The following is a 22,557-nucleotide window of genomic DNA, read 5'->3' as shown; positions in this document are numbered from 1 at the left end:
AGTATAGCCCAGTGAAGACAAGTAGTGACTCTATAGCATCTTACTTTGCTGATGGACAGTGACTGTAATGGGGTATGAGGTGGGGACTTGATAATAGGGGGAATATAGTAACCACAATGTTGCTCATGTGAAACCTGAGTATAAGATTGTATATCAATGATACCTTAAAAAAAAAAAAAAGTCAGTAGATTAAAAAAAAAAAGAATACTAAAGAAAAAAATTATCAGCCCAAGATATTATGTCATATGACAGAGTGTGTTTATGATACACTCAGTATGTTTTTAATACGAGCCTCTCATTTGCATTCCAAAATGCATTCACAAACTTTATCTCAAAACCAAATGTAAATTACTCCATGATTTTGTAGGTGTTCAAAGGAACACATGTTAGTATATACCTTGAACAGCTAATACCTTCTGGCCTGCTGTAGTACAGTATATATATGCCACCCAGAGCATCCAGGCATTGAGTCTAGCTCCTACCCTTTCAGGAATTATTCATTGATTGATTGATTGATTATAACAAATATTTACTGTATACCTACTTCTACAAGGCACTATGCTAAGCACAAGGGAGGAAAACTGATTAAATTGCAACTACTCCATGAAGGAGAACTCTACGGGAAGAAGAGAGGAAGGAGGCAAAACTGACAAGGGAGAAGTCAAACTGTATCAGGATCTGGTCTGAGATCACTAAAGCATTTTAAATAAATGGGGAAGAGGCAGGGCACAAGTCTTAATTCAAGATGATGTGTAACATGATGAATTACATGATTAGAAAAGATTACTTTGGAGGCAGTAAAAAGGAATTGGAAGGAGATAAGAGTAGACGCAGAGAAACCAGTTGGGAGGCCTCTGGAGCAGTCGGAACAAGAGGGGATGAAAGCCTGCAGTAAGGTAAGAAGATGCAGATAAAAAGAAAGGAGGTTTCAAAGATATTTAAGGGGTACCACTGAAAGGATGTGGTGACAGGCTAGGTAAAAGGAGTAAAAGAGAGGTCACGCAGCTCTAGGCTCCATGCTTGCATAGAGATCTTTGGTAGGGCCATTTGGCAGCACATAGGGGTTAGGAGGGAAAAGGCATGAGTTTAGTTAGGGGCAGTTTGAGTATTTCATCTCATTTTGTTTTAATTAAACGGTCTTTGCCCATTCCAGACTCCTAACAAGTTGCTTTCTCTGACTGAACTCCATCAGCTGCCCACCTCTCTAGTTTACGTTGCTCACTCTCCCAGTCCCAGCAATTCACTGGTAGGTTGTGCTCTAACATGACATTATAAAACCCAGTTTAGCCAGGGGAGGAAGTACCTTGCTGATCACCTCATTATTTATTTACTTATTTAGGCTATTTTTTAATAGTTAAAAATATTACTAAAAAAGCAGAAATAACATTGATCATAATAATTTCTTTCCCCCTATTTAGATTTTGGATCTCCCCAAAGAAATGACTAGGATGTGGGAAAGATAAATATAATATTCTAGCTTTCTTCGTTTGCTGACCTGAGTCAGTGTCCATTGGGATGAGGCCTTCTGGGGAGGAGCTCTGAATGACTGGAGACACCACAGCAGAAAGCCTGTAGGACGTCAGAAGGAGCTTCTCCACCACAGGTCGCCATTCATTTGCCAACTGCAGGCTGCTACAACAAAGATGTTAGGGGAAATAATACTAAAAGCAAAAAATCAAAGGTTTTAAGTGGAAATTGATAAGAGGAGTTGAAAAGAATTTTGGGTTTCAAAATTGAAGTATTTAAGACATGAAATATACATGTATATGTACATTTTAAATCTAATTTTTAATTCTCTTTAAGACAATATATTCCTTTCTCAGGACACATTCCAATAAAGAGTTTAAAGCTCAAAAATGAGTGTTCAGGAGAGGGCTTGGATATACTTACTTTAGAGATAACTTCTGCAAAGCTCCTGTTATACAGTGGACTCGCCCATACATTGGAAATGATGCTGCTGCCTGAAGCAGAGAATTTTCAGCCTGAGATATTTCTTCTTCCAGATTTTCTAACAAGCATTCAATAACTAGAAAAAACAAACCAAAAAAACCAAAGTAATGCCAGTTTTAAAACACTTTTATAAATTTGTGAACAGCAAAACAGTTCCATGAAAATACCCAACGCAACCAAACTTTATACTAAAGGTTTTAAATTTTAAAAAGAGAGATCTTTTCAGGTTATCCAGCCTGTTATCCATTTCCAGGATGGTAGAACTAGCTTTCCCTAATGTCCTGCATTCACTTACAGAATTCACTTTGAATCATTCCTCCTAGACATCCTCTATTTGGGGTATCATATTCCAGGCCCATGTGCCAATGTGCTATTTGGACAGATTTTTTTAATAGTGGTTTTACTGAGATATAACTCACATACCATACAATTTACACATTTAAAGTGTACTAGTCAATGGTTTTTAGTACATTCACACGTATGTGCAACCTTCACATTTTTAAAGTATTTTCAGCCTTCCCCATTAAAAACCCCTCACCCATTGTCAGTCGCTCTCCTCCCTGCACCTCTCACCTTCTCCAGCCCAAGACAACCAATCACCTATTTTCTGTCTCTATAGCTTCACCTATTCTGGACATATCATATAAACATAATCATACAAAAAAGTAGTTTCTTTTACTTCGCATAATGTTTTCAAAGTTCATTCATGTTGTAGCATGTAACAATTCATTTTTATGGCTGACTGCCAGTTCATTGTATGGATATACCACATTTTAACAGTTTATCAGTGAGTGGACATGTAAGTTGTTTCCACTTGTTGGCTATTAAGAAGAATACTGCTATGAATGTTCATGTACAAGTTTTTGTTTGGACATAGTTTTCATTTCTCTTAAGTATATGCCTATTATGGACGGAAGGTTGGTGTCCATCCCGACAAAATTTACACATTGAAGCCCTAACCCCCAATGTGATGGTATTTGAAGGTGTCTTTAAGAAGTAATAGGTTTAGATGAGGTCATGAATGTGAGACCCCCATGATGGGATTTGTGTCCTTATAAAAGGAACAGAGACCAGAACTTGCCCTTTCTCTCCTCCATGTGAGCAGAATTAGAAGGCTGCTGTCTGCAAGCCAAGAAGGTTCTCGCCAGGAAGCAAATCTAAAAGCACCTTAATCTTGAACTCCAGAACTATGAGATATAAATGTCTGTTTTTTAAGCCACCAAGTTTGATATGTTGTTATAGCAACCTGAGCTAAGACAATGCCTAACAGTGGAATTGGGAAGTCATATGGTAACTCTATGCCTAACTTTTTGAGGAACTGCTGGACTGTTTTCCAACATGGCTGCACCATTTTACATTCCCACCAGCCATACATGAGGGATCCACCTTCTCCATATCCTCATCAACACTTATCTTTTTTTTTTTATTATAGCCATCCCACTGGGTGTGAAGTATTTCTTCATCATGATTTTGATATGCATTTTCCTAATGGCTAATGTTGATTGAGCATCTTTTTGTATGCTTATTATTTTTATTTATCTTTTTTTTTGAGAAATGTCTATTCAGATTCTTTGTCTATTTTTTAATTTCATTATATCCTTTTATTATTGAGCTATGAAAGTTCTTTATATATTCTAGATACAAGTCCTTTATAAGATAAAGGATTTGCAAATATTTTTCCCATTTTGCAGGTTCTTTTCACTTTCTTGAAGGTGAAACTTTCAATTTATCTGTATTTTCTTTTGTTGCTTGTGCTTTGGGTGTCATATCTAAATCATTACCCAACCCAAGACCACAAAGATTTATACTTGTGTTTTCTTCTAAGAGTTTTATTGTTTTAGCTCTTGCATTTAGATCTCTGATCCGTTTTGTATATAGTATGAGGTGGTGGGTCCAACTTCATTCTTTGGTATGTGGGTATCCAGTTATCCCAGCATAGTAGATGTCTCCCCTAACCACTGAGAAGAAGAAGGTTATATTTAAAATTTTAGAATTGTGTATAACCAGTAAATTATTAATATTTAGACTATACAAAGACCTAAAAGTCAATAGGAAAAAGACAACTTCACAGAAAACTGAAAAAATGAATAGGCATTCTTAGAAGGGGAGAAGTGAATAGTTTATAAACATGTAAAAAAAAAAAAAAGATGCCCAATTACATCAGCAATCAGAAAAATGCAAGATGAAGCCATAATGAGATATCATTTTATATTCTGGAAATTTAAAAAACTGACAATAGCAAGTTATGGTGATGATGTGACAAACCATAACTCTCATAATTTATTGGTGAGTGTAATTTGAAATCTATTTGGCATCATCTAGTAAAACTAAAGATTCATATACTTTATGACTAGGCTATTCTACTTTTTTGTTTATCATAAACTCTTGGACATGTCCATTAGAAGATATATGTGAGAATGCACACATTGGCATTATTTATTTAGGAAAAAAAGTCCATCAACAGAAGAATGCATTAATAAATTGTAGTAAATTTACATAATACACATAGTACTATTTATATAAAATTCAAAACCATATAAAAGTAAATAATATATTGGTTAATGATATACACATAAGTGGTAAAATCTTGATGAAACAGGATGAACAAAATGAAAGATTAATATGAAACAGAAGACAGTAATTACATGGTGGAGGAAAAGAGAGAGGATAAAGGAGAGGATTCAAAGGTATAGCTGCTGTTGGACTTCTTAAGCTGGGTGTTAACACCTAACTTGGGAACGAGATTTGTAAAGCTTTTATGTTACTATTTATTAAAATATTCTTTATATGTTTGAAATATGTCATAAATTTTTAAATGTCTTGAATTTGAAAGCCTTTACATGAAGCATGAACTCCCAAGTTCACCCCAACTGCAGACCTCTTTCTATCATCAGCATCTCCTTTCAAACTCAGCCCTGAAGCAATTAGAGTGAGCAAGTGTCATTTCCCTTGGTACTATAATCTCTCTAATCCCAGATGTGTGGTCACATTCCTACTAGAACCACGCATCATTAGTTATCTTTTCTATGGCTTTCCTACTATCTTAGAGAGAATAATTTTCAACTCTCATTATATATCTGATCTCTCTCTTCTTTTTTTAATAAAAATCGGTATCTTTCTTTAGTCATAGTACAATTCCAAACTGAAGATTTACTAGCATACAATTAAAAACATTAAATACAATTAAATACAAATATTTCTTGAAAATTACTAGGTCTAAACCAACTCAGAGCCTGGGTTTTGGAAATAGCTGTATGAGAAGAGTGAAAGGCAGGGGGTATGACAGCCAGTTGAAACATAAACCCCAACAAAGGAACTCTGCTCTATGTAGAAATAATAGATGACCTATCATCACAGTAACATTTTGGCGAAAAAACAAACAAAATAACCCAGTACATTTTTGGTAGAGAAAAAAAGTCCTACTTAAATAAAAGCTTCATTAATGCACAATTGTATATCTACTTATTTAACATGACTCCTCCATTTAGAAACAAGTGTTATAGCTGAGTAAGCTATTAGCATAAGAGGAATGCATGGTATTCCTATATGCTGGTAAACTTTTAAATAAAAAAAAAAACCACAAAGCAAATGTTTAACCATTACATATTCTAGCCTAATGAATAGTGAGAGTAAGATACTGGTTTTGATAAATAAGAGCAAAACATCGTTTACTCAACACAAACCCATTAATGTGTTCCTTTCCACCACAGCGGCAGACTTATCTCCATCTTCACATGCAACTTGCTGAGTTTTTAAGTAGGCAGATAGAGATGACGGCAGAGCATTCTGCCAGATTAAGAAGTTCAGCAGGTAGGAGGCTGTTACACAGTCATATGGCTTGGTGCTTTTGCTGAGCTCCAGTGCTGCCTGGAATAAGCCTTGCAATTTCTCTGAATCCTAGAACAAAGCACAGACTCAGTAACTGTCACTGAAACATTTCTTTAACTTGAAGGAACAGTACATATTTAAAAACAAAGCCTGACACATAACTGAAACTCAAAATGAACATTAATTCAATTCCCCTTCTCTTCTCCCTAAATAGAGGTTAGACTTTTTAGTATAGTAATTAATGTTTATTATTAATCAGTTTGAGTGATGAGGGTCTTGAAAATAATTTCAGTTGAGAAACTAAAGTACCTCTTTCTTCCACAAAAGTATACTTTTTCATGTAGAAATTCTGCTACGACTACAGCCAAGCCATCTGTGTTATTTCTATATAGACCAGAGTTCTTTTGTACATCAAGATTTGTGTATCTGTGGGTCATACTCCTGTCCTTCTCCCTTCCCCTATGCCATACAGCTAGTTAATGGAGAAAAATACAACTCCATACAAAAATAAAAACCCATCAGGCTATTCCTGGCGAAGCTCCATGTATATGTGTAGAATAACAAAGTAAATAGATCAGCCTCAGAAGTTCTGCATCAGAATTCCCACGCCTGTATCTCATATAACATCCACTCATATAACCTACCCTAAAAGAAGGCAGAACAAAGGACAGGTCACTGTACTATGCAATGGAGGGCTGAGGACAGGAGACATGGGTCCTAGTCCCAACTCTATGGCTGACAAACTGCAGGTTCACCACACTGGAACTGGGGTTTTGTTGCTAAGTAATATTGGATTCTACTAGGATTATTTCATAACTGTCTAATATAGGGGAAAAATATCATTAAAAACTTAATTTTGAACTTGATTATCGGTATACCAATATTTAATGATGTCTTATAATTTCAAATAATACACATCAAATGTACTGACTCAAATATCAATTTCTTTCAACTTAAACTCTTTGCCATTTGATATCTTTGATTTTCTATCACCTAAAAAACTTAAAAATAGTGGTCAAAGGCTCAAATCTAAAAAAATATTAGAAAGAACCAATCAAGCATCTAGACTTTTTTTAATAGCTTATAGTTAAATGCCTGAATTGCTTAATTAACCAGTTAGTAAGAAACATAATAAATAGCCTTTAGAGTCTAAAATACCTTTGTTCTATCATATGAGGTCAATCAAAATATAACAGAAAGATCTTGGGTATGTTGCTTCACAAGAAAAAAAAGCAATGAACTAGATGAGCAGTAAAACCATGTATTGGAAAGATATGTCATCAAAAGTATGTATATACAAGTCCTTAGATTGAGTTAGCATTCAAAAAACGTTTTAAAGTTAACTATATTAAAAATTCATTATATATTATATAAGGTATACCCAAAGAAAGACTTTGGAAGTCTAATACATAATTAATACTTTAAAATCTTAAATGTCTATTCCTATGATCATTTTGCTAATACATAAGCCAGACTCAATAGATTAAACCACTAAAATTCTACAGCAAACCATTGTGCTAAGTTACCTGAATTCTACATTAGTGCCTATATACGAAACACATATTTACTGATTAAAGATACAGAGGTCCCATAAGGCCCCTTCACAGAAAGTCCCAGGCTTTTCATATAGGTGTTCATAGCTTCCCCACTCTAGACACTCTCAACAGATTTGCCATCAAAGAGGCATAAATATATATATGATATGATGCTACAGTGTGATGAATGGTAAGGGCAAAGGGGAGGAAGAAGTGCAAGAGGAGAAAGGCCACAGAGTAAGAGAAGACATCTTTTTAAAAAACTCTGGTACAAAAGTTAGAAGCCTAAGCACCAAAGAAGCTTCTGCTCACCAGGGTACCTGAAAGATCACAGGAACAGGTGGACACTGGAGAGCAACTCCCAAAACGGACCCAAGTTAGAAAAGGTGCTCTGAGATCTTAAATGTCATCTGGAGGCCATGGAAACAGACACCCCTGTGCTCTCTGACATGTGCTCCTACAGAATCCCACTGCATCTACAAGCTTGTCATGCCTTAAACAGACCTTAACAGCCAGAGACCAGACCACAATGGCAGTTCGTGCAGATGCCCTTGGCCTCTACACAGCTCTCACAGAAAGCCGCAGCAAAGCTCTCATGCCAGTGACCCCACAGTTGTGCTGGTGACCCCACAGCCCCAAAATAAGCCTCAAGGGCAGAGCTGAGCACCTGGCTAGGAGGGTCTCTGCAGACCCATCCTATGCTGTGCCCTCATTCCAGAGCCCATCTTTGGATCCCACTTCAAGGGGGGAAGTGCAAGCTGTCAGGGAAGAGTGGGGACTGGGGCGGGGTTAGAATGCCTAAGGAGAGAACTGCTGTTAACCTCAAGTACTTCTGAGTTTCAGTCTCACTTTAGCTATTGCTTGCTAGAAGATTAGAAACATGTTCTCTACGTCACTTACACTCAGCTTCCCAGTCTACTAAGCAGGGAAATTATCTCAAAAACCTCAAGTTACTGTAAGTGATGTTTTTCAACTGAATATTAACATGTTCAAGGGAACAGAGAAGACCACAGTTAACTGAAATCTATCAATAATCTTGTAAACTATAAACCTACTGCCTCCTACATCTCCCTTTTTATCAGAACAATAAAAAAGCAAACTAAGCTCACTGACTTGGACTTCACTTTCTCTTACAATATTTCCACCTTCCCCACTATCTATCCCCACCAACTCCATCCCATGACCCTACAACCGTAGAGGTGTTAATAATAACTGAAACAACCAGAAAATGCAAGAAGGCAGATGCAAAGAGCCTGGACAATTCACAGACTGCTTTATCCGCTGCTAAAACAGAAAGTTTTCATGCACACACATTTATATTTACATAAGGAAAAATCCAAATACCAGAAATTGTACAATGGTCTTTGGTAGCTTCATTAGAAGATCAAATGCTAAGATTTTCACTTCTTCAAAAGTGCTGGTAAAACATTCTATCAATGTTTCCAAACGACCAATGTCAATATCATGACTCAGCTGATACACTGTTTGGACTCCACCTAAAAAAACAAAAAAAAAGATTTAAAAGTGAATAAAAGGAAAAAGGAAATCAACATTTTGGAGTTATTTGCCCAAGTTTATAGAAAATAAGCACAAAAATTTGTACTTGTACTTCATACTATATCCACAATTGCATGAAAGAATAATTTTCCCATGAATGATAAAATTTTCTGAAAATAGAAAATAAGCATTTTTAGAATTTTGTTCTAAAGCCATTTTATTCTCTTTCATTGGTTATGTTGCATATAAAAGATTTCTAAGTTATTTTTTTAAATAAACAAATTTTAAAAAATTAAGGAATACTTTTTTTAATCTTCATAAAACTTCTTGACCTAGAATCCAAAATCTTACCACATCTTAATTGAATTGACACAGAAAAATCAATATAACATATCCTAATAGAATTACTGGGCATCAAAGGAAAAGAAGGAATCTTTTAACCATTCAGGTAAAAAAGCTCAATTTATCTACAAAATGGAAAAAAATTAGGCTGGCTTCCTCTTTGCCTTAGCAACATATAGAACATGCTGAAGAGAGTTGAGCAATTCTTACAAACTCCTCAGGGAAAGAAGGTATGATGAAAAACTGTGTATCAAAATCATATTCTAGTATCAAGTGTAACAACAATATAAGCAGTTTTTGAATGTATAAGAAGAACCACATTTCCCCAAATACTCTTCTCAAAAAGAAAGATGAATTTTAGCCAATGAAGAAATGAACAGAAAAACATCACAAAAGAATGACAGCAGTCACTGAATCCTTTTAACTCAATAAGATTAAGACTAACAACAAATAGGTTTCATAGCAGAATGTTAAGAACATTTAATAACATTTAACAAATTAACCCCTGATAATAACTAAAAAAATTCCCATGCTTAATTTGAGGAATGATGTTCAATATAAATTAGGATGTGAGTTTCTTATTTAATCTTAACCCCCAAGTTAGAATAACCCTGTGAAATTCCTAGAGCAAGCAAATTGTTTTTGTCACCTTATTCACATCTCTGCTCAAATTTGCTTCTTCTTTTCTATTACAGATGCTTTGAAATTTCTTTTTCTTGCCTAACTACTCTGGTTAAAACTTGCAGTACAACGGTGAATAGCAGTGGTGAAAGGGAGTATCTATGCCCTTTTCCTGATCATAGGGCAAAATGCTTTCTGTCTTTCACCACTGAGTATGGTGTTAGCTGTGGTTTTTATCAATGTCCTTTATCATATTTTGGAAGTTCTCTTCTATTCCTAGTTTGCTGAGTGTTCATTTATTCATAAAAGAATGCTAAATTTTGTCAATGTTTCTTCTGTATCAATAGGGATTACCATGTTTTTTTCCATCATTCTCATGTGGTGTTATTACCCTACTTTTTCTTGCATTCCTGGGATAAATGAAACTTACTTAACATGGTGTGTAACACTTTTAATATGGGTATGGGTTGCAATTATTTTGTTGAGAATTTTTGCATCTATATTCATAATGGATAATGGCTTGTAATTTTCTTTTCTTGTAGTGTCTTTGTCTGGCTTTGGTATCAGGTATATGCTTTATAGAGTAAGTTTGGAAATGTTCTCTCCTCTCCAATTTTTTGGAAGAGTTTGAGAAGGATTGGTGTTAATTTTTCTTTAAATGTTTGGTAGAATTCACCAGTGAAGCTACTCCCCCTAGACTTTTCGACTTTTCTTTGCTGAGATGCTATTGATTACTGATGCCATCTCATTATTTATTAGAGGTCTGTCCAAATTTTCTATTTCTCCTTGGGTCAGTAATTTCTGGTTTTGGGACTTTGTCTATTTCATCTAGGTTATCTAATTTATTGTAAATAAAATTGTTCACTGCATTGTCTTATAATCCTCTTGATTTCTGTAAAGTCAATAGAAATGTCCCTACTTTCATTTCTGATTTTAGTTATTTACACCTTCTTTCTTCTTTTCTTACTCAGTACAACTAAAACCTGTCAATTTTGTTGATCTTTTAAAAAAACAAATTTTGGTTTTGTTGATTCTGTGTTTTTCTATTCTCTATTTCATTCTAATGAATATAGAGAGTATATCTGCACTCTAATCTTTATTATTTCCTTCCCTCTGTTAGCATTAAGAGTGCTAAGTTTGCTCTTATTTTTTGAATTCCTTGAGGTATAAAGTTAGGTTATTAATTTGAGGTCTTTCTTCTTTTTTTATGTAGACACTTACAGCTATAAATATCCCCATGAGCACTATTTTTGCCTCCTCCAAAAAGTCTTGGTAAATTGTATTTTTGTTTTCATCCCTCTTATGGTATTTTCTATCTTCCCTGTGATTTCTACTTTGGCCAATTGGTTGTTTAAGAGCTCTGCTTAAATTTGAAACATTCTCTGACATCATTACATGAAACAGCTAGTACTCCCCACCCTCCCAGACACTCTATATTCCCCTCTTCTCTTCTTGGAATGCTTTTTCATAGTACTTATCTCCACCTGAAATTCTATGTATTACTTGTTAATTTATTGTTTGTCTCCTTTCACTAAAATCTAAGCTCAAAAAGGGTAAGCACTTTGTTTTAAACACTGCATATCTTTGGCTTCTTGACATATAAGCAGCACTAAACAAATATTTGCTGAACAAACCCTTTTAATCTAATTATGGAATCCAATTTTTAATCATGAATTCTGTGACGTTTTATTCTGAATGAAAAACATGCTTTCTTGAACTAGGACATACTTGAGGAAAAGCAGAAACCATTTTGACTAATCCCAAATCAGTCCTTCAATAAAATAATATAAGAACTCACATTAAAGATGTTCCTGAGATAAAGATGAAGAATGAATTTACATTTCCCATCCTGTATTTCATGGTCAGTCTCTTTAGCCTCCTTTAAAGTAAATGGGTATAATATGGCTTGTTCCATTTGCATTACCTTCTAGTTGTTGCAGTAACATAATTACAGTGACATCAGTCACTGCCCAATTATGTGACTCATTCATTAGTAAGATGACAGGTTTTTCACTTGTATATTTAAATATATTAAACTACCCTCTCAACTGAAAAATTACCAGTATAATTCAGTCTAGTGTTATTTCCCATGCACCAATAACTACATTAAATGTACAGAAAACTTTTGTTTAATGTATAATGAATCACTCTCAGGTAAAATTTTATTTTCTAAATGCAGCTGTAGTACCATGGAAATTCCCTAAACTTATGGTACTCCTGTATTCATCTTCCACAGATGCTGTAACAAGTTACCATAAACTTGATAGCTTAAAAACCACAGAATCTATTTTCTCATGATATTGGAAGCCAGAAGTCCAAAATCAAGGTGTCAACAGGCTCATGCTCACTCTAGGGGTTCTAAGGAAAAAGTCCTTCCTGGTCTCTTTCAGCTTCTGGTGTCTGCCAGCATTCTATGGCTTGTGGCCATATCACTCCAATCCCTACCTCCACTGTCACAATGACTCCCCCCTTATGTGTCGCATTTCCCTCTGCCTCTCTCTTATAATAACGCTTATTATGATGGCATCTAGGTCCACCCAGATAATCCAGGATCATCTCATTTTAAGTCCTTAATTTAAGCATATCTGCAAAGACCCCTTTCTAAGTAAGGTTTATATTTATGAGATTTAAGGATTTAATGTAAATATGTTTTAGAGGTCATTTTTTGGCCTATCACACCTACCTTAATCAGGTGATCAACTTTATCATTATGAATCATTATGAAACTATTCTTGAAACTTTGCTGTTGGTTTGAATTTATTCAAAATAAAAACTTGAAAAAAATGGTTTTCTTCAAATGAAGCAAGCCTGTATTAACAACAAATAACTGTCTTCTCCCGCCCTGCCAAAAAATTACACTTTGCCTAAAAATTAAAACAAAAAACCCTCCAACTATAGTGGAAAGCTCCCTGGTCCTAGGGCCATTCCCTCTGAAAGAGCAGCTAAGCAGGGTATTTTTCAAGGAAGACTAAGACCAAGCAAGAAATTCACATTAAAACACACACACATCATGTACAGGGATAAAAAGAATAATTTTTTGTCAAAATAGAAAAAACCAACTCAGAGGGAAGTTAAATGTTCATCCTCTTGAGCTCCTCACTGAAGGAGAAACAAAGGGTATCATTAAACCAGAATGCCTGGAAGTGACAACCTCACATTGTCTTTTTGAAACCAGATGAAGACTTACGAAACAAAGAGCATATAAGGGAAACCACATTTTAAGCACAAAGACTCACTGAGGAATGTTATATATAAGATAAACTATTATTTTTTAATTTTTAAAACTTAAAGAATAGATTGGGCACTATCTTAAAACAGCAATTCATGAATGGGGGCCTGGGGGTGGTAAGTGCAGCAACTCTTCTAATAAATAATCCATGAAAACTGTGGCTTGGTTTTGGCAAATAGTGATCCCAGGTGACAGTTTCTCTCCCTATCTCCATTACTGACAAATTTAATTAGGTCCAACTAAGAATTATATAGTGAGTATAAAACCTCCCATAAGAACCTAAACAAAAGACAACAAAACTGAAACTTCAAGTAAAACAGAATGTTGAAAAAGGATCAGTTTTGCAAGAAAAAAAATACTTTTCCCAAACACTATTGAAACTTACCTTCTGGGACAGGAAAAACCTCAGCCATTGAGCCTAAAATGGTTAAAGCCGAAAATCTAGTTGGGTAGGAAGAACCAGGAAACAATGCTTCAAAAAGACCGTTGCAAATGGATGACATGAAATTCTAAAAAAAATTATAACAAGTATAATTGAGTTAACCCACAATAGGTAATTTTCAATAGGTAATTTTAAGAGGGCGTTTTTTTCTTGAGAGAGAGATTTCTTAGATTAAGAGAGAAAACATTTTTAAATTAAGAGAAAAGATTTTTAAAAACAATATTAATTGTTCACTTTGCTTGACAATTCAGATTGGCATTCCTGACCATGAGTTGCATCGCGTCTTTAAAAAACCCTGTCTTTGTAGTCAACAATCAGTGCAATTCCTATGGCAGTCCACACAAGAAAAAATGTATTTTTGGTGAAAACAAGGTCTGTTCTGCCTTGACTTGTGTTAAAGCTAGATGAATATTGATTTTCTTTACCCAGGCATTCAGGTACCAAAGGTATATATGCTTCTTAAAGTTTTAAAATGATCACAGAAATATCTAATACTACTTTATAAATTTGATAAATGTAATACTTAATAAATTTGGCTATTATAACATAATTCATAGATCTAACTATTCCACTGTCTTCTGTCTTCCCCTTTGGAACTCCCACTCTGCAACTTGGTTTATACAAATGATAAAAAATAAAGATTGATAGTAAAATGCAATTTTAAAAAAGCAAAATGGGAAATACTTTATCCAATATAAAGTCCTCCTCTAACAATAACTATTTTTTATATTCTTATATCTGAGTAAGACCAAAGAGAAAAACCACAAGGAAAGCTGTGCTTCTCAAACATCTCATATATTGCTATGCCCCTGCAACATATATTTGTAGCTGAGCAACATATAAGCAGCCCTAGTCCCCTCTGACTCTAGATGGGATCCCTGCATTCAGTTCTTCAGTCAGTGACCAACAACAGTGGGGATTTATCCTGCAGGCCCTACAAGCCCTAAGTAAGAGTTTATTGGTTTGTTATTTCTATTTGATTTCAAAGGAACAGGGTAGTTACTGACAATATCCTAGTTAAACTAGTTTTAATTATAAATGAGTAGTATAGTATTCACATAAAGGGTAACAAGCTCATCCTTCAGGAATGATTATACCCTAATTGCAGCATCATTACTATTTTTAGATACAGTTCTTTCCCTCAACCAGACTATAACCACAATGCAGGAAGGGACCATAACTTATACATTTATATCCCTAGTCCCAAGCAAACTGTCCTACACACACAAAAGGGACTCAACAGATGCTGTAGTCATTTGTAATGGCTCCCAGTGAGGCTCCCAGGTACCTTGGCCTAGCATTCAAAGCTCTCTACTACTCATCCCTAACTTGGTTTTCTAACCCCTGTCCCATTATGCAAACCCTCTGTTTGAAGGTTGTCAAGCTGAACCCTGGCCCAGACTAGAGTTACTATGTCTGAGATTCCATCCACACATTAACACAGTGCTCTGAAACCTAGGCCTCTTTTCAAGTTCACTCCAAAATAGGATAGACAGGAACCCCCACAGCTGGACCATGGGCCAGGAGCCACTAATATCAAACCACTGTAAGTCCTGTTAGTCTAAAGCGAAGCAGACCCAGATACAGCAGTCTTCCACCCTGGGGTGGGGTGCAGGAGTTCAGGGCTGGCCATTACCTTTTTGTTAAAGTACTAAATTCATCTGGCCAACATAAACTATAAATTATTGTGGTTAACCCATTAATGTTATTCTGGAACAGACCTCAAGTTTAGCACTGGTTCTACAACTTGTGCTACCTCAAGAGAAATACCAAAGCACCAAAAGGAGTATGTTAAAACCCAGCTTGAAGGAAAAAACACAGAAACACTCCTCACCAAGAGACTTCCATTTATATGTCTTTAAGGTTTATTCATAATTGTTTTAGATTTCTCAAAAATCCATTATGCCTAGAAATACATTACCTACCTTATATTGCTGTAAAGAAACAGAAGGGTGCTGTTTGGTAAACTCATTCTCTGGTTCACATTTGGCTTTACTTTGCTCCAGCTTATAAAGTACCTGAGAACTTTCCTGTATCCTACAAAACAACTTTTGAGGAAAAGAACGAAGCATATATGAGTCACGTTAACCTTAAATGTCAGTCTACAAGGCAAGGAAGAACTTTCTAAATTCTTTGGACTAAAACTTCAGACAAGGAGAGGACTGGTTTTTAAACTCTTAATATTTACCCATTAATATTTCTTTATGGCAGAATATTAACATTTGTATTTTTAAAGCCCAAACCAAAATACTACTGCAAACTAGAATACAGTCAGTAAACCAGCATGAACCTAAAGATGACAGACTTACATCTATTCTCTACCAGTTCTTCACATGGGTCATGTGATCAATTCAAGGTGAATTATTCAATAATGACTACTTCATGAGGTACTTAAAGAAACTATAAAACTACAAGGACATCTGTCCTCCTCTTACCAAAGTTTTCTTGGCAATATCTTACACCCTGAACACTCCACCACTAGATATTTTTTTCTTTCAAAAAAAAAAGAGCCTAAGTTTGATTTTCTTACACCAATATGAAAGGACTTTTCACTCTGGACTTTAATCCCAAATGCAGACTTGATGGAATCCTAGAACAGTTCACAGAAAGGCCATGAAGAGATGTGGCAGTCCAATCCGATGACCATTATTCTCACCACTCTCCCAAAATCTGGGCTCTTTTGAAAAATCATTTCCAGAGCTAAGTTCACCACTTTCCTATAATTTCTGATAAGAAATTTACCTTTTTAAGAAGAGAACAAATCTGCTGCCGCACTCCTGGAGATGGATTGTTAAGATTGTATGTGATAAAGAATTGAATCCACTGCATTTCTTCTGGGGAAATGATTTCTGTGCTTCTATTACTTTCACAAAGCAAACCTAATGTATCTAGACGTACCTAAAACACATCAAGCAGTAAAATGTTAATTTTTCAATGAAATAAATGAGGTCCAAACCACTTGACATGTTTATTTACATAAGCTGGCAGAAGAAAAAAAAACAGTCAACCTCAGTTTATCCGTATGTGCTTCAGATAGTCGCCCTAACTCCAAAGATCCTGTGCTTATTTCCTGTAAGATTATTATATTAAATGTGTAAATCGCACATTTATAAAAGTCAACAATTTTAAAGATTCTTATTCCATGGTAATGCTCAGCTTCACTCTCTTTTCTCTTTTTCTCAGTGACCACCTTACCCCAGGATTTCATCACCTCACTCTTAGATTACTGTCATGCACATCTCACTGGTTTCCTGGGGTTTTTTTGCTCCCACTCTGGAAAGTCATCTCTGTTTCCACTTCCTTGTTGAAGGCAGAGTGGCTCCAGTTACCAGTTGCCAATTAAATGAAATCTGAAGTCTTAAGCTTAACATTGGAGGCTTCCAAAAAATGGACAAAACACTCCACTCATGCCCACCAATACCCTTACTCAGCATCCACTTTGTGTCCTCTTCTGCATGCTACCCCAATGCTTCCTTTGTCACATTTACCACTCCCCTAGTCAACCACCACCTGCCCTACTAGTCTCTTTTGAACCTCCCAAGTCCTTATTCCTAAAGGCACACTTGTGTCTGTATTGTCTTCTAAGAGTTTACAGAAGTTTTTAGGCAGTTTTTCTTAATCCTTACTAAAATTTACATAGCTTGAGTGCAAGGTTTACACTTTTGCTTTCTATTCATCCTCCTTATGGACATCTTTAAACAGTACTGGGCCTAATGTAAGGGCCTCTATAGTGGACTGCTAAGTGAATAAATGAATCAAGAATCCACTGTATGTATCAATTCCCAGTTATTCTGTTTACTTACCTGGCAGTGCTGATGAATTAAGCCTTGCTTTATTCTTGCACTGGTCACAAGGTTCCCCCAGGCATCAGCTGCAGACTGAAGATGTCCATGAGCTCTAGCTGTCCGTAGACATGCCATCAAAGCTCCCAGAGCCCCTCTACTGTTGTAAGACCCTAAGAATGGAAAAGATTGCTCATCTCAAAAGCATAATAACAAAGACCACTATTTTGCTATGTAACAACTACCACAATTCTCATGTTTCCAATTAACATCATATTTCAAGAAATAAATATATTTCAAACTAAATTCTAACATGAATTAAAGTTCCTATCATAAGATAATCATTATTGAAAAGGATTTTCAATAATTTTAATAGTTCTCGTATCAATAATTTTAAGTAGGCATAATCCTCCTGCTGTTAACATAAAGAAATTATAATTTTTTGCTATTATTTTTACTTTTTCCTTGACTTTAGAAATAAATCAGTAAGTAAGTCAGCACAAAAGTCAAGTGGAAAAATATTTTAAATAATACACATAACTAAAATGACTGTCAGCCCAAAGCAGGAAAAATATTTAGTGGCTAAAGACCATTATTTCTTTAAAAATAAACACTGAGCTCTGAATATTTTAGAGTTACTATTTCCCCTTAGTAAAGAAGAAGAAGAAAGGATCACAAAGAACCTGATGCTTTTGGAAGCTAGGACATCAGCCATTACTAAGGGAATAAGGTGCTCGGGCATATAGGGCACCTTGATATAAAAATAAACATGGCCTTATTTCAGAACAGATACATGAATCCTGAACTTTAGATGGCTATTCAAAAAGGCAAGAACAATTACTGTTAAAAATGACAAACAGTGGCTCACTTTTGGGTAGAGGAATCAAATTTTTCCAGCTATCTTGTGGTTACTCTCTAAAGTACTGACAGTTCTTAACTTTAGTTGGAAGTAGTCTTAAAATGTGACATAGGGTACCACATTCCTACTTTGTTAAATAAAATATAGTAACTTTAAGATCTACATGAGTCAGGATCATTTTACATGTTAATTACTGAATTAAGCTTTAATATAGTGATTCTTTCAGTATTACTAAGATTCAATGGAATGCTTACTCCTATTCTAACTGACTACTGGCAGTTATTTCTTAAGATCATGCCTCTAAAGTTTTTCTCTTTCCCAGAGACAAAAACTTGCTACCGCCAATTTACCTGTCTTTAAGCTTGCCTGAATCAAGTTTTAATTACTGTTTCAATAAAACAAACTTTTACTCCAGTTTGACAACCTAACAAATAAGAACTTGGTGAAATGAATTAAAACCTAGTAATAGAGGAAACCTTATAATCTTAACTGGAATCAATCCTGAGCTTGTAGAAATCACTTCAGCCACAAAACTCTATTCGGCTATGTACAGAAACATTGGTTTCAATCTGAAATCTTATCATCAATCTCCTCCTTTACTATTTATAAAAGTGGTAATATTTAAATTTGAATATGGTCAATATCTGCCTGGGTATCTACACTTAAACATCATAACTAAAAATTACTAAAATAATTCATTTTCTTACCAGTTTTAGCATCAGCAGAAGTCTGAAGAATCTTTACCATGTAGCTTAAACTTTCCGGGTTGCAATTCAGTAACTTTGGCAAGTAATAATCAATCACATACGATTTTTGATCCAGATTTCCTTCACACAGTATAAGAAGGAGAGGAGAAACCCAAGTATCATGCCACTCATCAATCCAAGCACTATCAACAGTCTGGGATTTCAAATGACTCTTATGATTTTTAAACATGGTTTCCAAGAGGTCACTTGCATAAGGTACCAATGACTGGTCCCCCATCACCTCTAAGATTTGCGATGGAATAGTTTTAGCTAGTGCCAAAATATGTTCAACTCCTACATAATCTACCAAACAACCAAGGCATGTGTACTTTCCTTTAATATGCCATTCCAATCGCAGAAGACTCTCAGTCAGTTCAACTATGAAATGATCGGTGGCTAAATCTGAATTTTCAATAGTGAGTTGGTGCATTTGGAGAATATTTCTGAATATGATTTTGGTTTGGTGTCTCAAAGCATCCAAAGGATGCTCCCAATGGGTATAGACATATTCTAAAAGTCTCTTAACTATGCTTGAATTTCCATTCAGACTGTCCTTTAGGCTTGGGGAACTTGATTCAAGGACATGTATGGCTGAATTAGTCCATGATGCCAAAATTCTCGACAGAAACATTTCCAGAGTTGATTCCTTGATCCTAAAGAAAAATGAGCCATATCACCATAAAATGACTAGTATAAGAAATTTCATTTTATAATCATTTAGACTTTAAAAATGTAAAGCTACAAAGAATTATCAGATAATTCAATCACTATTAAATTTACAACAACAAAAAAATACAAATAAGTCCAAAACAGATCTCAAATTTGCATATGAATCTTTTCATCTTGTAAAAAACAATCCAAAAAGGGACACAAGGGAATTCTGGGGAATGATGGAAATGTTCATTATTTTGGTTGTGATGATGGGTGCACAGTGTTTTAAAACATACTTAGGGGCACAGACTGGGGAAAGTTAGGGGGAATAGGGTTTCTTTTGGGGGTAATGAAAATATTCTGAAGTTGATTGTGGTGACAGTTACACAACCCCATGAATATACTAAAACAAAACTGAGGTGATTTAAATAGGTGATTTGCATGGTGTATAAATTATATCTCAATAAAGCTGTTACAAAATAACACAACGAAGAATAATTTTTGCATTCCTTTAAAATACACACAATTAAAAATATACATAAACTGAAAGACATGTAAAAATTATTTTAGTACGTGGTAGTTTTCTTCCTTTATCTACCTGTTCATTACTATCAAGTTGTATTTATGGTATAACATTTTAAGCACATGATCACTTTCAAGCTTTATGGCAAGAACCCCATAAAAACACAAAATACAATCCAATGAAGTCAGAAGACGTGGTTACAGTTCTGGTTCAGGTGCTTATTAGCAATAGCTCATAGGTTTAAGCATTTACTTTGCTAAGCTTCACTTTATCCATTCAACTAATTCAATTTCCTATCTGGTATATCAGACATGTGAAGTTGCTCCTAACTCTAAAACTCTCTGTATAGAAATGTTCACAGATTTAAAAAATGCTGGCATTAGAGACTAAATGTTAAAATCAATTTTAGAAAAGTTCATTATAGGCTAACCTGTACCAGTAATTTCTAAAACTCTTTCTCTCTCCTATTATGCCCTCCTATCTTTTCTCTTTCATATCCACTTCCTTCCCTACAGAGCTCTCCCTTTTAATTCAAGATTATCCTGACCTATTTTTTTCATTGAATTACTAAGTATGCTGGCACAGTTGCCATCTTTTAAATATCTGACACGTAAAACAAACTATGAGCCAGCAGTGTCAACTCACTGTGAACTCAGGGTGAACAGAACATGCACAGTATCCAAGAGCAGGGCCTCCCCTCTTGGACCCATTCTCGCGTTCTGCCAGTCCAACATGGTGAGTGTCCCCTGACACAGGAATAAGAGAGCTGGCTGCGGGACATCAGCACCACAAAGCCTTCTGCAGCAGTTCAAAAACCACTCAGGGACGCTGGTGCAGTCCACCGAATGGAGAAGCATACTACTGATCTGGAAAAAGGTAATAGAGTTACTACATACAAGGTCTCTAAAACTTTTCAGAGTTATTTAAAAATAAAAACCATATATTATTTTTCCCCTGAAACATCCTAGGAAAAATAACTGAATGTTAAAATTATTACTATAAAAAGGAAAAAAATTTTAAAAAGCACATGAGCCATTCTGCTGATTTGAATGTGCTGGTAGAGCACAACACATCGCCACCTGCAGGTGGTTGAGTTTAACTAAGGCTTTTTAGAGGTGATTTGAGGGAAAAAAATTTTATTTATCCAATTATAAATACTTCATGTGATCTCAAAGAATAGTATAAATCTATTTTGCATAAAGTCAGGTAAAGAACTAAAAATTTCTAGATAATCCAGAGAGGAAAAAAAAAACTTCTAGTAATAAATACAAGGACTGTGGCCCAAATTATCAAATAATACTCTCCATATGATCAAATTCACCGAACAATTAATTCTAGCATGATTCCTGTCTCAAGTACAATATCTGAGTTATTCTTTAAAAAAAAAACACATTTATCAAAAAGTTATTATTGTATATATCTATACAATCATCTGCATAATTTTAACATTACAAATATCTTTTATGATACTGAGGGAACTGAACCAAACACTAGAAAAAAACTAGAATGATATACACCAAAAAAATGTCAATAGTGATTATCTTTGAGAGTTACAGGCAACTATTGTCTCCTTTCTGCTTTCTCTGCATTTTTGGAACTGTATCGTATCATAAGAGAAAAAAGTGATCAAAGAGATTCAGATATTATGAAAAAAAACATTTTAATTCACGTCCTTAAAAATATTTGTAAAACATGTATCTTGTTATCACTAAAATCTAATTCTAAAAAGGAGATGCACTTACCAAATCAGGAATCTTTTCAGGAGGATGAAACATAGTCTTGATAAAAAGAACAACAGCTAATCCAGATGTACTCTGAATTGTTTGTAAGAGGTCATCTATTTGGCAAAAAAGTAGAGAGCATGTATTAAATGATGGATATTCTGGTATAGTGGAAAGAGCAGATATGGTGGGGTCAGATGGCTTGACCACTTCACAGCTGAACGGTCTCTGGGTGAGTTATTTAACCACCCAGGGAATCAGCTTCCTCTTTGGTAAAATGGGAAAATACAACTCCCACCTGAAGTAGTTGTTGTAAGGTTTCAATGAATGATGAGCATGAAGGCTTTTATACCCAGCACATAAATTCTCCACAAATGTGACTCCTTCCCCTCCCTCTGCCACACACTCCCTGCTCCTCTCCCTCTGCTGCCTCCCAACATGGGAAGCAGCTTCACCAGCCGCCCTCCACTGATGCCCTGCAGCCTGACCCCGACACACATTCCTTTTCTTTAAAATAATTACCTGTTTCCATCCTAACAAAACCAGAGTCAGTTACTACTCTTTACAAACAAGAGCTCTGAACAGATCCCCTGAGTTTTTAATATTAATATTCATATATACATTATCATATAGAATGGGAGTTGAAGGGTAAAAAGGTAATTTAACCTCTTATATAATACTTAAGTGTTAAGTATCACCTTTTTTTTTGTTAATCTTGTTGCCATCCAAAACAAATGGATAGCTAAATGAATTATTAGAAGGCAAACATCCTTGTCCTACCATCCAAGGCAGGAAAACAGAACTCAGCCACCCAGCCCACAAGGCTTATTC

The 22,557-nt window shown here is 35.2% G+C and overlaps 1 protein-coding gene across 12 annotated transcripts in view; it reads right to left on the bottom strand.

Moving 5' to 3' along the window:
- Positions 1-22,557, bottom strand: part of THADA (THADA armadillo repeat containing) — a 362,728-nt gene that overhangs the window by 329,611 nt on the left and 10,560 nt on the right. For 9 of the 12 annotated variants that reach the window (XR_005032689.2, XM_036925595.2, XM_036925596.2 and 6 more), the window contains exons 9-19: positions 21,748-21,842; positions 20,651-20,871; positions 18,793-19,484; positions 17,248-17,399; positions 16,187-16,342; positions 15,370-15,492; positions 13,388-13,511; positions 8,658-8,809; positions 5,634-5,847; positions 1,891-2,026; positions 1,496-1,632 (exon numbers count right to left, since the gene is read on the bottom strand). Coding sequence is in view for 11 of the 12 variants with exons in the window: in XM_036925595.2 (XP_036781490.2) it covers positions 1,496-1,632; positions 1,891-2,026; positions 5,634-5,847; positions 8,658-8,809; positions 13,388-13,511; positions 15,370-15,492; positions 16,187-16,342; positions 17,248-17,399; positions 18,793-19,484; positions 20,651-20,871; positions 21,748-21,842 (2,202 nt within the window). In the remaining variant the exon portion in view is untranslated. Of the gene's footprint in view, positions 1-1,495; positions 1,633-1,890; positions 2,027-2,746; positions 3,909-5,633; positions 5,848-8,657; positions 8,810-13,387; positions 13,512-15,369; positions 15,493-16,186; positions 16,343-17,247; positions 17,400-18,792; positions 19,485-20,650; positions 20,872-21,747; positions 21,843-22,557 lie in introns of those variants that run through there. The other 3 variants (XM_036925598.2, XM_036925599.2, XM_036925606.2) reach the window with 2 other exon arrangements.

This window comes from Manis pentadactyla, chromosome 2 (assembly GCF_030020395.1).
Source record: "Manis pentadactyla isolate mManPen7 chromosome 2, mManPen7.hap1, whole genome shotgun sequence".
In the NCBI taxonomy this organism is placed as follows: domain Eukaryota; kingdom Metazoa; phylum Chordata; class Mammalia; order Pholidota; family Manidae; genus Manis; species Manis pentadactyla.
This window is presented reverse-complemented; position numbering and strand designations above follow the sequence as displayed.